Below are 16,962 nucleotides of genomic sequence, written 5' to 3'. Positions count from 1 at the left end.
ATCTATCCAAGATTGTAACCCGCGCCAAATAAACTGATTGGACACACCCGACACTCTGTATGGAGCATGGTACATCATCTGATACGATCATCATATTCCTCTCGTTATGGATATTTCAAGAGAAGAGGAGACATCTTTGAACAATAGCTGTGGTAGCAACGAATATGGTTTCAGATCAACACTTTTGTCAACAAATTCTGTTTAATCCACCTCATTGAATGTTTCATTTCGGTTTTTTTTTATCCCATGTGCTTGAATCTGTTATTGTGCAGTGAACATAATTGACGTAATTAGGTTACCTGTGAAAGAGCATACAGGTGCTTTGTTTTCATCATAATTCCGGTCGGACTTTCATGAATCATAAAATATGGAATGACTGCGCAAGTCAAGATGGTTGTGTGAACACGATGTCGCTCCGTTTTGCAGGTCCTTCACCTCCAATGAATCTCACGGTGGTTGAACAAGGTGTTGTTTTTGCCTTTGCGAGATGGACAGCACCAAACGATCCCAACAAAGACAGCTACACCTATCACGTGACTTGGTATCAATATGAATATCGGAAGTATTCCAGAACTGTGCACGGTACAGAAATTAACATTACAAGTCTTGAACCTGGAAAGAATTACACGGTGGCTGTAACTTCCTCTTACAACAACAAATACAGCCAACCTGCAACAATTACTTTCACAACAGGTATTGTTCATTTTGATCCACTGCACCAAAGATGTGATCTTGAAGTATTGTTTGATGTACAAGATCTTCCTGAATCGTTCAGTTTTTGTTGACCCTTCACATATTTACACTCAATTAATTTCATTATTACCTTCATGAATAATTCCATATTTATTTTTTCAAAAATATATAAACCTTGGTGATTCTTCACTATCATGTGTTTTGTTTAAAAAACATTCAGAATCCCCTGTCATGATACATCCATGTAATTTATACTTCATCCTTTTACATTTCGATTCTGAATTGTTCACACCTGCAGATTGATTGTTCATGTTAAAAACAATACATTTAGTGTGTAAAATATTCAATTTCATTAGTAATTAATGTTTCTTCCACAACATCTTCCCAAGTTGATAATGCTGGTTATTTTTACATGCAGAGAAATGTGGAGGAAACCTTTTGGCTGAAAGATGGTTCGTCTCTCCTGGGTACCCTTTTATCAACTATCGAAACGGAATGGACTGTGTTTGGGATGTGAGGGCACCTGATGGACATGTTGTGGTGCTCACTGTGGTGGACCTGGCAATGAGATATAATTATTATTGCCAATATGGTTTGGGTGTGGCCTACACAAACACAACGCAGCGAGAGATCACAATGTGCCATTCTGAAAATGTCGGACGAATCATCACATCAAGCTCCAACTTCATGCGGATATTTTTTCACTCTCATTGGTATTACACCGGACGAGGTTTCAATATCACATTATCAGCACAAGGTATAACTTCTTTTTCCATGACATTTTGTTCAATCCGGGTTGGTAACTTCATTCAAATTGTAACTTAATTATGCAATTTGTCTCGTGTTTTTATTTACATCGTGCTTCATTGAGGCTCATCCGGAACATTTTTTGTGTAAAGTTATCCACACAGCCCCTAACAAACTTCACGACTCGCGCTACCTTGGGGTATTAAGCACCATGGGATGCAATCATTTCTCAAGGCAGAAACAAAATGTGGAAATCCCCCATTCAAGCTTTGACAATTCATCTTTCACCTTCATTTTCAGAATATTTAATTCTCTTGTAACTTTTGTTTCTGATTGGAGAATGGAAACATCAAATAATAATTAAATGACAGAGGGTAGATGAACATCCAAGTACCTGATTAAAGTTAAACAGGTGAGAAGTATTGTGGAAATGGAGAACAAAGGTTCGTGGACACTGAATAACATCCCTGAATGGTATACACCTCTGTTGTGAAGGTTGGCTTTGTGCAGAAAACAAAATGTAAACACACTCCTTGTGGTTCTCCTTAAAGGTAGGTAGGTAATAGTGCTGCAAATTACACTTCGTGGGTTGCCTTTTCTTCCCATAGTCAAGTCGATTTGTGTGAGAAATGACTTTTTCATAAAAAATATGAAACTTGGCACAATTATAGATATTGCTTCCTGAAGATTTTTAGATGGGAAACCATCGCGAAAACGTACCATGTCCACGGGGACAGCCATGTTGGTGCTATGAGCAAGAAACATTTTTTTCAATATTTTCAATAATGCAACAACAAAAATGGTTTCTACTCTTTATATTTTCATGCAGTATATGTCTTGGTAAGAAAAAGTCTCACCTCTTCACCTGTCTCAAAACTTGTGGTGATACCTGAAGCGATATTCCAGACATGTTAACATCCTTAATGGAGCTGCAGTTGTCAACATGGCGAAACGAGCTGGTGGAAAAACTTTTGACGATGAATTCTTCCTTCCATCTAGGGGGGCAAATCAAAATGGCTGGTCGAGTGGACAGAGCGGGGGATTGTTATTTCGAGAACAACCTGAAATCAAGGAAAGATTGAATTGTGGAAAAGGAGCCAAAATAAGAGTTGACGGATCAAATTTCCTTCCAACAAACTGGCAGCAGTTTCTTACCGTCGAAGATAACAAGTCGGACCTGCTTACCTTTCTGGAAAGGCGTGATGTGCAGATTACAACAGACAAGCTGGTAGTTCCCACACATGGACCCAATGTTTTGTGTGTCCATCAACAGGATAGAAGCCAGTTTTCTCCTTGGAGCTATGAAGATGTGGATACCTGCACACAGCTCATGCTGCAAAGATGTGGATACCTGCACACAGCTCATGCTGTAAAGATGTGGATACCTGCACACAGCTCATGTTGTAAAGATGTGGATACCTGCACACAGCTCATGCTGTAAAGATGTGGATACCTGCACACAGCTCATGCTGGAAAGATGTGGACACCTGCACACAGCTCATGCTCTAAAGATGTGGATACCTGCACACAGCTCATGCTGTAAGCCAAGTTTTCCAGAAAGTAAATCTTTGTATGGTAGACACGGATGTAATTGCTCCAGCTTTGTCTGTCATCCTCAGAATTTATATCGAGGAGCTGTGGATGGTGTTCAAGACAGGGCTGCACTTGAGATACACCCCTGCCAATGAGATTGGCACATCTCTGAGTCCAGAGAAGTCAAAGGCACTTCCAATGGGTTTCCTGCCTGTCCAGGCTGCGGAACTATCATCATTCATGTCCAGGGGTAAAACAATAAAGGATGGGATACAGGGAAAGCCTGGGATGAAGCTGTTTAAGCCTTTCTTGCCATTTCAGAAGCACCACTATCCATATCAGATGAGGACAGTGCAGGCCTGGAGTGCTTTACGATTTTATTATTTGACCGACCAAACAGTTTTGAGAACATTAACGAGGCATGCCGGGGCCTTTTCATAAAGAGAGGGCGAAGGATGGAGGAAATCCATCCGATCAACGATGCTCTAATGCATCACATGTACACAGCTGTTTATTAAGTTCGACTGCTGGGGCCAATTGCTTGAGGTAGTAAATACCAAATATGCCATCTCCGGCAGACTGCTGCTGGACCAACTCCCAACTAGTGGAAGCCACTGTGGACAACACTTCCTCAGACGAGCCAGACCTCGCATGCACTTTTGTGCTGTAGTTGCAAAAATGGCTAAAGAGGAAAATGCAAGTCTGTGAAAGCAGCCCTGAAGTGTACAGCTTTGTGCCGTGGGGACCGGTTGGCACTCTGACCGTGACCGCGCTGTCCTGACGAATCAGGGTAGCAGAAAAAAAAATGGGGAAGATTTGGCCCCTTAATTGTATTGGGGGGAACAACCACCGTGACGAGAGGTTCGCAATAGTTGCTCAAGTGAATTGTCATACCTGGTAGAAGGTAGATCGACATAGGTTAAACCGAATACATAATAATGCTTTTCAACCTCATGAAGTTGTTTGCTATTATTTCGCATTTCGCTGTTTGTTCTCTCAAATTCGAGTTCACCAGACCAGATTCACCAAAATACTGTTTTCTTTAGTCAAGATGAGTCTTTGTCAGTGTAAACCATTAATCCAGTTCTAATATTTCCCTTATATGTCATGATACTCCCCTCTGAGCACTTAACTCAAACTGATATTTTGCTGGTTCAAATCCTATTGACTGTGTTGATTTGTCCATCATCTAATGTTCTTGTAATTGTTGTTAAATTACATTTATTTCCCCAAACATCCTGTAGCCTATTGGTATTTCACACCTGTGAGAAGTTAAGCTCAATAATGAAAGGAATAGTTCACAGAACTCCAACACACTTTTGCATTTAAAATATAATTTTGGTTCCTTGTATTAATTGTAACGATCTTCATGGAAACTCACTCGAGCAATTATTGCCTCGTATGATTTGTTGTAATCAAATGTCATTGTACATCAACCAATAAAAAGTGAGTTATGAACACTTATCATTCCTGTGCTCACATTCAAAATTACTCTCATTCAATATTGCTAAGTAGTGAACTAATGTCCAGAGATCTGCTTGATTTTTCACAAAATGACATTATTGGATCATGAGAGATTAATGAAATGTGAGAGTAAGCCACCGATTTTGGAATTTACAGGTGAGCAAGATAATCCATAAAAAACACCAAAATGAAAACTTTCATCGGGTGATTTCTCGTGAAGCGCAATTCCACCTCGAGTGGTATTTTGGCCTTGTAAAGGGTGAGCTCGGATAAAAAAAGGCAATTTTAGTCAGCAAAGACATGTATTTGGGGGATCGTGGTTGTGAGACGTTCAAAGACAAGGGAAGAATATCAAGGAGGAATTGAATGAGTGGAAATGTCAGAAACCCCAGTTTGAATTTATTTTCAGATGAAAATGGGATGGATCAACATACAAAAGTTTAGTGATGACGTCATTCAATTTATATCGTTCAATGTTGGCACTAAAGTTAGACATGATTGTTTCTGCTTTTGTTTGTTTGATTCATCCTCGAGTAAAATGTGAATTGTCTAATGAAATAAAACCACTTCAATCTTTTTTAAACTGCAAAAAAATGTCCACCCCTCTCCTCTTCCATATCCCCCTCCCCCGTTCACAGATGCCTGTATTCCTGCTCAGCTAAAGGTGGTTTCATATAACATAACATCAGTGACTCTCACCTGGATTGTACCAATTGATGTCAACAACACATTCCTCAGCTTTGTGTCTTTGTTCTATTCTGGAAAAGAAATTCAAAACCACACAACGAAGTACAAGGAACTGACAATCACAGGACTTTCACCATTCACAGAATACAATGTGTCCATCTCGTCTCTGTGTAACGGCACAGAAAGCATTCCTGCCACGATTGACGTGCAAACAGGTATATACACAGAACATGTACACACATTGATGTTGATGTTTAATTACAAATTCCTGTCCTGCCTTCCTGTGTCGGAGTAGCAATCTATCCAAGATTGTAACCCGCGCCAAATAAACTGATTGGACACACGCGACACTCTGTATGGAGCATGGTACATCATCTGATACGATCATCATATTCCTCTCCTTATGGATATTTCAAGAGAAGAGGAGACATCAATGAACAATAGCTGTGGTAGCAACGAATATGGTTTCGGATCAACACTTTTGTCCACAAATTCTGTTTCATTCACCTCATTGAATGTTTCATTTCGGTTTTTTATCCCATGTGTTTGAATCTGTTATTGTGCAGTGAACATAAATGACGTAATTAGGTTACCTGTGAAAGAGCATACAGGTGCTTTGTTTTCATCATAATTCTGGTCGGACTTTCATGAATCATAAAATATGGAATGACTGTGCAAGTCAAGATGGTTGTGTGAACACGATTTCACTCCCTTTTACAGGTCCTCCTTCACCTCCAATTAATCTCGAGGTGGTTGAACAAGGTGTACGTTTTGCATTTGTGAGATGGACAGCACCAAACGATCCCAACAAAGACAACTACACCTATCACGTGACTTGGTATCAGCATGAATATTCAATGAATTCCAGAACTGTGTACGGTACAGAAATTAACATTACAAGTCTTACACTTGGAAGGAATTACACGGTGGCTGTAACTTCCTCCTACAACAACAAATCCAGCCAACCTGCAACAATTACTTTCATAAAAGGTATTGATCACTGTAACCACTGCACCAAAGGTATTGATCCACTGCACCAAATATGTGATCTTGAAGTATTGTTTCATGTACAAGATCTTCCTGAATCGTTCAGTTTTTGTTGACCCATCACATATTTACACTCAATTAATTTCCTTTTTTTTTTCTTTTTTTAAAAATCAATATTTATTTTTTCAAAAATATATAAACCTTGGTGATTCTTCACTATCATGTGTTTTGTTTAAAGAACATTCAGAATCCCCTGTCTAGATACATCCATATAACTTATACATCATCCTTTTACATTTGGCTGAAAAAATTGGCAACGGTTACTCGAGTGAGATGTGCACGGAAAAAGTTTCGGGAACTGAGTGGCGTGCTGACGAGGAGGGGAGTGTCATGGAAGCTGAAAGGAAAGGTGTAGGCTGCATTTGTGAGAAGTGTTAGGATTTATGGGAGTGAGACATGGGTAATGAACGTAGAGCAGCAACGAAGGCTGGAAAGGGTGGAAATGCGAATGGTTCGGTGGATGTATCGTTGAGAGAGAGGAAGACAAATGATGAATTGCGAAAGATGATGGGAATAGAGCCTGTGATTGATGCTGTGAAGAGGAACAGGTTGAGATGGTTTGGTCATTTGTTGAGGAAGGATGAAAGTGACTGGTTGAGAAGAGTGATGGAAATGAATGTAGAAGGAAGTAGAGGACGGGGAAGACCGAGAAAGACTTGGCTAAAGATGGTGGAAGAAGAAATGCGGGTAAGGGGGTTAACAAGGAGAGATGCAGAAAATAGGGTAAGATGGAGAAGATTGTCATGGGGACCGCAAGGCTAACCCCCGCTCTAGCAGGGAAAATGGCCTTACAATGCCTGTTCTTGTTGTTGTTGTTGTTGTTGTATCCTTTTACATTTGGAACCTGAATTGTTGACACCTGAAGAATGATTGTTCATGTTAAAAACAATACATTTGTTGTACAAAATATTCAATAACATTAATAAATTAATGTTTTCTCCACAACATCTTTCTTGGTTGATAATGCCGGTTATTTTTACATGCAGAGAAATGTGGAGGAATCCTTTTGGCAGAAGGTTCGCTCGTCTCTCCTGGGTACCCTTTCAACTATCCAAACAGAATGGACTGTGTTTGGGATGTGAGGGCACCTGATGGACATGTTGTGGTGCTCACTGTGGTGGACCTCGCAATGAGATATAATTATATTTGCCGATGGGATTGGTTGGGTGTGGCCTACACAAACACATCGCAGCGAGAGATCACAATGTGCCATTCTGAAAATGTCGGACGAATCATCACCTCAAGCTCCAACTTCATGCGGATATTTTTTCACTCTCATTGGTATTACACCGGACGAGGTTTCAATATCACATTATCAGCACAAGGTATAACTTGTTTTTCCATGACATTTTGTTCACTCCGGGTTGGTAACTTCATTCATATTGTAAATTAATTATGCACTTTGTCTCGTGTTTTTATTTACACCGTTGTTCATTGAGGCTCATCCGGAACATTTTTTGTGTAAAGCTATCCAAACAGCCCCAAACAAACTTCACTAGTAGCGCTACCTTGGGGGTATTAAGCACCATGGGATGCAATCAATTCTCAAGGCAGAAACAAAATGTGGAAATCCCCCATTCAAGCTTTGACAATTCATCTTTCACCTTCATTTTCAGAATATTTAATTCTCTTGTAACTTTTGTTTCTGATTGGAGAATGGAAACATCAAATAATAATGAAATGACAGAAGGTAGATTAACATCCAAGTACCTGATTAAAGCGAAACAGGTGAGAAGTATTGTGAAAATGGAGAACAAAGGTTCGTGGACACTGAATAACACCCCTGAATGGTATACACCTCTATTGTGAAGGTTGGCTATGTGCAGAAAACAAAATGTAAACACACTCCTTGTGGTTCTCCTTAAAGGTAGGTAAGTAATAGTACACGAGGTGGGTTGCCTTTTCTTCCCATAGTCCGGTCGATTAACGTGAGAAATGTGACTTTTTTCATTAAAAAAATATGAAACTTGGCACAATTATAGATATTGCTTCCTGAAGATTTTTAGATGCGGAACCATCGCGAAAATGCACCATGTCCACGGGGACAGACATTTTGCTGCTGCTATGAGCAAGAAACATTTTTTCAAATCTTTTGAAGAAGATAATGCAACAACAAAAATGGTTTGTACGCTTTAGATTTTCATGCAGTCTATGTGTTGGCAACAAAAAGTCTCACCTTTTCACCTGTCTCCGACTTGTGGTGATACCTGAAGCGATATTCCAGACATGTTAACATCCTTGATGGAGCTGCAGTTGTCAACATGTTGAAATCAGCTGGTGGAAAAACTTTTGACGATGAATTCTTCCTTCCATCTAGGGGGGCAAATCAAAATGGCTGGTCGAGTGGACAGAGTGGCGGATTGTTATTTCGAGAACAACCTGAAATCAAAGAAAGAATGAACTGTGGAAAAGGAGCCAAAATAAGAGTTGACGGATCAAATTTCCTTCCAACAAACTGGCAGCAGTTTCTTACCGTCGAAGAAAACAACTCGGACCTGCTTACCTTTCTGGAAAGGCGTGATGTGCAGATTACAACAGACAAGCTGGTAGTTGCCACACATGGACCCAATGTTTTGTGTGTCCATCAACAGGATAGAAGCCAGTTTTCTCCTTGCAGCTATGAAGATGTGGATACCTGCACACAGCTCATGCTGTAAAGATGTGGATACCTGCACACAGCTCATGTTGTAAAGATGTGGATACCTGCACACAGCTCATGCTGTAAAGATGTGGATACCTGCACACAGCTCATGTTGTAAAGATGTGGATACCTGCACACAGCTCATGCTGTAATGATGTGGATACCTGCACACAGCTCATGTTGTAAAGATGTGGATACCGGCACACAGCTCATGCTGTAAAGATGTGGATACCTGCACACAGCTCATGTTGTAAATATGTGGATACCTACACACAGCTCATGCTGTAAAGATGTGGATACCTGCACACAGCTCATGCTGTAAAGATGTGGATACCTGCACACAGCTCATGCTGTAAGCCAAGTTTTCCAGAAAGTAAATCTTTGTATGGTAGACACGGATGTGATTTCTCCAGGTGTGTCTGTCATCCTCAGAATTAATATCAAAGAGCTGTGGATGGTGTTCAAGACAGTGTTGAACTTGAGATACACCCCTGCCAATAAGATTGGCACATCTCTGAGTCCAGAGAAGTCAAAGGCCCTTCCAATGGGGTTTATGCCTGTGCAGGCTGCGGAACTATCATCATTCACGTGCAGGGGTAAAACAATAAAGGATGGGATACATGGAAAGCCTGGGCTGAAGCTGTTGAAGCCTTTCTTGCAGTTTCAGAAGCACCACTACCCATTTCAGATGAGGACAGTGCAGGCCTGGAGTGCGATACGATTTTATTATTTGACCGACCAAACAGTTTTGAGAACATTAACGAGGCATGCCGGGGCCTTTTCATCAAGAGAGGGCGAAGGATGGAGGAAATCCATCCGATCAACGATGCTCTAATGCATCACATGTACACAGCTGTTTATTAAGTTCGACTGCTGGGGCCAATTGCTTGAGGTAGTAAATACCAAATATGCCATCTCCGGCCGACTGCTGCTAGACCAACTCCCAACTAGTGGAAGCCACTGTGGACAACACTTCCTCAGACGAGCCAGACCTCGCATGCACTTTTGTGCTGTAGTTGCAAAAATGGCTGCAGAGGAAAATGCAAGTGTCCGAAAGCAGCCCTGAAGTGTACAGCTTTGTGCCATGGGGACCGGTTGGCACTCTGACCTAACCGCGCTGCCCTGACGAATCCGGGCAGCAGAAAAAAAATGGGGAAGATTTGGCCACTTACTTGTGTTGGGGGGAACAACCACCGCAAAGAGACGTTCCCAATAGTTGCTCAAGTGACTTGTTATACCTGGTGGAATGTAGATCGACATAGGTTAAACCAAATGCATAATAATGCTTTTCAACCTCATGAAGTTGTTTGCTATTATTTATCATTTCGCTGTTTGTTCTCTCAAATTCCAGTTCACCAGACCAGATTCACCAAAACACTGTTTTCTTTACTCAAGATGAGTCTTTGTCAGTGTAAACCATTAATCTAGTTATAATATTTCCCTTATATGTCATGATACTCCCCTCTGAGCACTCAAATCAAACTGATATTTTGCTGGTTCAAATCCTATTGACTGTGTTGATTTGTCCATCATCTAATGTTCTTGTAATTGTTGTTAAATTACATTTATTTCCCCAAACATCCTGTAGCCTATTGGTATTTCACACCTGTGAGAAGTTAAGTTAATAATGAAAGGAATGGTTCACAGAATTCCAACACACTTTTGCATTTAAAATATAATTTTGGTTCCTTGTATTAATTGTAACGATCTTCATGGAAACTCACTCGAGCAATTATTGCCTCGTATGATTTGTTGTAATCAAATGTCATTGTACGTCAACCAATAAAAAGTGAGTTATAAAAACTAGCAACGGTACCCGCCCTGCGGGCGGTGCTTCAATTGTGAGGTCCAAATGAAAAGGCAAAATATCAGAAATTTATGGCTTTTTTTATTTTAAACGATTAATATAAATATCCGTTGAATCATATCACACGCAAATCATCAAAATCTAAACAGTACATGGCGCCCATTACAAAACGGAAGCGGCCGCTGAACGTCTTTCTCAGTCGCACGTTTCTGTGTGCGACGTTTATGTGTGCACTACGTGTGTCGCACGTAACACGGAAGCAGCCGCTACACCTGTTTCTCAGTCTCTTTGCTCACGCTGCCATGTTACTTCGGAGCCGCACGTTTATATAGGAAGAGTTCGTCAGGAGTCGTTCTACTCTCTCCTGGTACGTAGAATAAACAGTATTTGTAGAATTTCTTCAAAAGCCACATCATTGTTCATATTGGTAAATATTATTCCATCGTGTTTGGAAAAAATTGAAAATTTGAAAACTTGGAAAAATTGGAAAAACAATATAGCCTATTTTACTCCCAGGGGTTCCAGGAATACCCACCCGAAATATCGTTGCGATCGGTTGAGCCGTTTTTGCGGTACCTTCGAACGGACGGACGGACATTTGGTGAATTATAGTAAGATTTATCATTACTGTGCTCACATTTAAACTTACTTCCGTTCAATATTTTGTTATGTGCTCCTCCCCAAACCCCGGTCACGGTGTACCTGCGAGCCCCGAGAGGAGTCACGGCAGAAAGATGTGTTAGTCTGTATGTCAAAGATCAATGGTGAAACCACACCAATTGTTACCAACAAACAAGTATTGTATTAAAGGTCACACAAGAATAACAGTACAATAACAATAGTAATCAATAATTGTACAACCAATATATCCTTCCTATGATGGTACCATCAGTTTCGTACAATGTAACTCACTGTGCTCCAAGTGAGTGAAAAAAAGAACATTCCCAATGTCTCCATCCCGGTATCAAGCCAAAGTCGATCCACGCTCCAGTGATCGTCAGAACGATGTCTTATCGAGACAAGAATCCCATTGGGTTGACAGTCACACTGCCAAAGATGGGCAACGATATCCTCAAGAGGCGACTGGGAAATCCCACCTTCGCGTATGGATGTTCAACGGCTCCCCACACTGCAAACCGCAAATTCCCACTCGAAATCCACGTCACACAGGCAAACCAGGCTAACGGCTGGATGCGTTGAAATGGTTGGAGCGAGGTGGAAAACCTGGAGCGATGCAAAAATCAGGCGCGAGTCAAAATGGCCAATGGCCCGTTCTCGAGACGTAATGGCACTCCAACGATTCTCTTTGGAATCGACCGCAAAACCTGTCACGCAGGTTTATCTGTCACAGCGATAACAACTCTGTCACAGGAATCCCTTTCCCAGGAAACCCAAAGTTCACCCGTGACCCTCGTTCGCCAACGTTTGCTAAAGACCTCGAAGCAGCTCGGCTTCTTGTCCGACTTCACTCGCTCCGCCCCTTTTTCCTCTTCTCCCTCTTCGTCTTTGTCCGGTTCCAGTTTCTTTTAAAACATTAACTTTTTTTACCTTTTGAAAACAGTAATCTCTATTTCACTTAAACGATAACAATAATAGTACATGCAACCAAAAATGTTTACAGTGGATGAGAACCACAACAACGGAAGTGATGAATCCATAACAATTTCTAAGTAGTGAACTAATGTCCAGAGATCTGCTTGATTTTTTTTACAAAATGACATTTATTGGATCATGAGAGATTCATGAAATGTGAGAGTGAGCCACCGATTTTGAAGTTTACAAGTGAGCAAGATAAACCATAAAAAACACCAAAATGAAAACTTTCATCTGGTGAGTTATAGTGTCCCACAATTCCACTTAGAGTGGTCATTTGGCCTTGTAAAGGGTGAACTCGGTTTTAAAAAAGGCTATTTTAGTTAGCAAATAGATGTATTTGAAGGATAGTGGTTGTGGGATGTTCAAAGACAAGTGAAGAATATCAAGAGTAGAAATGTCAGAAACCCCAGTTCGAGGTTTTCAGATGAAAATGGAATGTACCAACATGCAAAAGTTTAGTGATGACGTCATTTAATTTATATCGTTCAATGTTGGCACGAAAGTTAGACATGATTTAATCTGCTTTTGTTTGTTTGATTCATCCTCGAGTAAAATGTGAATTGTCTAATGAAATAAAACCACTTCAATCTTTTTTAAACTGCAAAAAACATGTCCAACCCTCGTCTCCTCCATCTCCCTCTCCCCCATTCACAGACGGCTGTATTCCTGCTCAGCTAAAGGTGGTTTCATATAACATAACATCAGTGACTCTCACCTGGATTGTACCAAATGATGTCAACAACACATTCCTCAGCTTTGTGTCTTTGTTCTCTTCTGGAAAAGAAATTCAAAACCGCACAACGAAGTTCAAGGAAATGACAATCACAGGACTTTCACCATTCACAGAATACAATGTGTCCATCTCGTCTCTGTGTAATGGCACAGAAAGCATTCCTGTTACCATTGATGTGCAATCAGGTGTGGAAACAAAACATGTACATACATTGATGTTGATGTTTAAATCAAAATTCCTATCCTGCCTTCCTGCGTCGGAGTGGCAATCTATCCAAGATTGTAACCCGCACCAAATAAACTGATTGGACACAACCAGCACTCTGTATGGAGCATGGTACATCATCTGATACGATCATCATATTCCTCTCCTTATGGATATTTCAAGAGAAGAGGAGACATCATTGAACAATAGCTGTGGTAGCAACGAATATGGTTTCAGATCAACACTATTGTCCACAATTTTTTTTTTTTAATACATGTTTAAGGCCGAGGGAAGAGCTCGGACACAACATAACAAAGGGACCAGCACGAGAAAGGGGAAACGCCAACAGCAAGGCAGTGGTAGGAGGTAGTTGGACACTGACAGGCAAGGGATGTAGGGAAACAGGGGATGACTTGGGGTCGAGGACGACCACCGCAAGGGGTGGACAAGAAATATGCAAAGTTTTGGGAGGGTTGGGGGTGGTTTAACGGGTGTAGAAAAGACCATGTTTTGGATGGGGGAAGACTTGAGATGGTGGTGAACAGCCTGGATGGAAGAATGAGATTAAAGAGAGCGTGGTCGTTAGTCCACAGGCGGGTAAAAAGAGGAATAAGTGAGTGGAGGTGAGTAATGGTTCTGAATTTAGGGAGATTTACACAAGGTGGTGGTTGCTGGTGGACACGTGCTTCCTGTAGAAATCTGCGGGGCAGGGGAGGACAACGCACGAAGAGGGCAGAGTGTGTAAGACCAAAAACAAGGCGCCACCAGGTTTTAGAGGAGGTAGGCAAGTTGGAAAGCTTAAATCTTGAGTGAGATTGGACAGATGTTGTTTTCTGCCTCTCCTGCGAGTCGAAATACACTTGTGGGCTTTGTGGAATTATCTTCGGCTGGATTTGCCTTCCAGGAGGAGAATGCAAATTGTTTTAAAGCAACTGTTTCACCACATGATTCAGAGGACCAAGAGCAGGAGCATGGGTAAGACAACTGAAGACGAGATGTGATGAATCTGTGCAAAATAGAGAGCAGGTTTCTGTGGAAGAATTCCCAGGCTGAATTAATATCAAGGGCGGTAGATATGGGAGACCAGTTCTGAAGTGTGATGGCTGCTTGCAGCCGTACCTGTAAGTTTGCCTGAGTAAACTGTCAGTCACGCCGGTGCTGAGGCTGTTCTCTGAGAATAGCCAGAGAGATGTTGACCTTCACATGCTCATGATCAGATGAGCCAAATGCAGAAGAGGGGGCAGAGGATGAGCAAGATACATTGGCAGGGATGTTGATCATCACCAAATCCAGAGGGGAAGATTTGGCATTGGGAGAAATCAAGTTGGGAAAATTAACAGATTGAGTCAGTCCTTGATCACGGCGAGGTCACGTCTTTTTGAAGCTGTTCCATGCGCTCACGCTTTCGAAGCTAAGTGATCTTTCACATTTGTGTTTTTGGCGTATCTTTATTTTTATTTCGGTGTATGTACCTATTGGGGTGACTTTAATAGGTTTCTCGGTGTTGGTTTTTCATACCTGTGTACAGAATCGTCGGTTTTTTCGTATCGTGTATTCTGAGGCCTAGTGTAGTGCTAGTAGTAGTAGGCTACCGTGTCCTCAGACCTTGGCTTGAGGCTTTTGTTTTTTGTCTCAGTGGTTCTTCGATCGCGCTGCAACTACTGTCGGTCTCTGTTTTCACGGTCTTTTCACCCATACTCCCTTGTTTTAAAATCTCAAAAAAAAAAAAAAAAAATTCCTTCCCTGTTCTTATCCGCTTGTACGTTCTTATTTGTTCTTTCGTTCTTCGTTCTTTTGCTCTTTCGTTCTTCGTTATTTGTTCTTTCGTTCTTCCACCACGTTGTTCGAGATCACATGATCAAGTTGTTAATACATGTTTCATCTGTCCCCTGAAGAACTTTATTATTATGTCATATTCTATAACACTTTTTTCTACTTCTTCTATAAAAGGATGCTTTCGACTTGCTCACCAATTCTATTCATTCAAAAAAAAAAATTCCATCTCTTACAGTGCATCTTTCATTCATTCCCTAAACTCTCCAGAACTCCACCCATCCTTCAGCGTCCTCAAACGTATTTTTGACTCGAATGTCTCAAGAAACTCATTTTGCAATAAATGTTCGTTTCCCATAAATCGTACACTTTTCAAAATCCAATCTCACCCCTCCCCTCCAAATCTTCCCCATCACCCATCTCTGTCAAATCTTCCCCCTTGCCCCTCCCCCCCAAATCTTCCCAAACACCCATCCCTTTCAAATCTCCCCCCCTGCCCCTTCCCTCCTAAACTCCCCCCACACCCCTCCCCTCCGAGACTCTCCCTCACTCCTCCCCTCCTAGACTCCCCTCTCACCCCTCCTCCTCAAAGCGTCCTCCCCGCTTCTTCCCCCTTCCAACTTTCACCTTCATCTTCCTCAACCTTCTGCCTCACTCTTCCCCCTCCTCAAATAACACCTCACTGCGCCTCACCCAAACACCATCAAACCTTTTGTCCGCCCCATTCTTCCCTTTCTCCAAGCTATTCTGTAATCTCTGACACACCTGCAACAGCTCTCCCTACCTCTTCCTCCTCTTCCACATCCTGCCCTACCGCTCCGCCCCCCTGTTCTGTATCCGATGCTCCCCCTTCCTCTTCCTTAACAGTATGGACCTCAAACATCCGGGGCCTTCGCTCAAACTTAACTGATCTCTCCATACAGGTTGCTTCTGACAAACCAGACGTGATCTGCTTAACAGAAACCTTCCTCCTTCATGATGTCTCTGATTCCTTGGTATCTCTCCCAGGTTACTCCCTCCTCTGGTATGATAGACCTGAGCCTTGTTCTGGAGGTGGGGTTGCTATCTTTATAAAAAACTCTCTTCCTCACTCGCCCTGCACTGCCCTCTCTCCACCTCACCCCCAGGAATACCTTTGGCTACGGCTTCCCCTTCGCTCCCACCTTTTGTTCATATGCGTGTTGTACCGTCCACCAAACAGTGATGACTCCATCTACATCTCGCTGTCTGATAATATGGACCAACTTCTATCTACCCATCCCAACTCTCTCTTCCTCATATGTGGTGATTTCAACTGTCACCATGCCAGTTGGCTGGGGGTGGGTACCTCTCTCACCAGCCATGGCTCTTCAGCAAAGGACTTCTGTGACACACTGGGACTGACACAATCTGTCAATTTCCCAACCCGGATCTCAGTCAACGGAGAATCTTCTCTTCTGGACTTGGTTATGACTAACTTCCCTGAAAATGTCTGCTGCTCTTCTTCTGCTCCAATAGGCTCTTCTGATCATGTGCTTGTTAAAGTGGATATCTCTCTGACCATTTTCAGAGAGCCTCCTCAGCGTCGATGAGTCTGGCATTTCACTCAGGCCAACTGGCATGGTCTTCAAGCAGCCATCAATCATCTGGACTGGTCTCCCATCTCGACTACCTCTGACATCAACTCATCCTGGGAATTCTTCCAAAGTAAATTGCTCTCTCTCATGCACAGTTTTATCCCTTCTCGTCTTCAGTTGTCATACCCTTCCTCCCGTCCATGGTACACAGAATCTTGTGGTGAGGCTATTGCCCAGAAACAACTTGCTTTCGTCTCCTGGAAAGCAAATCCAACGGAAGGAAATCTCATTTCCTTTCACAAAGCCCGAAACAAGTGTGTGTCCACCCTCAGGAGAGCCAGGAAACAATATCTCTCCGTCCTCAGACCGAACTCTCTTATCTGTCTCCCTCTTCCAAATCCTGGTGGCGTCTGGTAAAATCTGTTTCTGGTGTTTATTCCCCCTCCATCCCCTCCCTCACCTTAAATGGCCACACGGCTGA

The 16,962-nt window shown here is 42.0% G+C and overlaps 1 protein-coding gene across 1 annotated transcript in view; it reads left to right on the top strand.

Annotated features, from left to right (window-relative positions):
* LOC137425804 (fibronectin-like) overlaps nt 1-16,962 on the top strand; it is a 1,588,206-nt gene that overhangs the window by 956,118 nt on the left and 615,126 nt on the right. The window contains exons 11-16 of the mRNA XM_078775189.1: nt 427-693; nt 1,112-1,450; nt 5,076-5,339; nt 5,845-6,114; nt 7,158-7,496; nt 12,870-13,133. Coding sequence (XP_078631315.1) covers nt 427-693; nt 1,112-1,450; nt 5,076-5,339; nt 5,845-6,114; nt 7,158-7,496; nt 12,870-13,133 — 1,743 coding nt within the window. The remainder of the gene's footprint in view (nt 1-426; nt 694-1,111; nt 1,451-5,075; nt 5,340-5,844; nt 6,115-7,157; nt 7,497-12,869; nt 13,134-16,962) is intronic.

This window comes from Myxine glutinosa, chromosome 4 (assembly GCF_964187855.1).
Source record: "Myxine glutinosa chromosome 4, kmMyxGlut1.1, whole genome shotgun sequence".
NCBI classification, from domain to species: Eukaryota; Metazoa; Chordata; class Myxini; order Myxiniformes; family Myxinidae; genus Myxine; species Myxine glutinosa.
The sequence above is the reverse complement of the archived record's forward strand: the minus strand, read 5'-3'. Positions and strand labels throughout refer to the sequence as shown.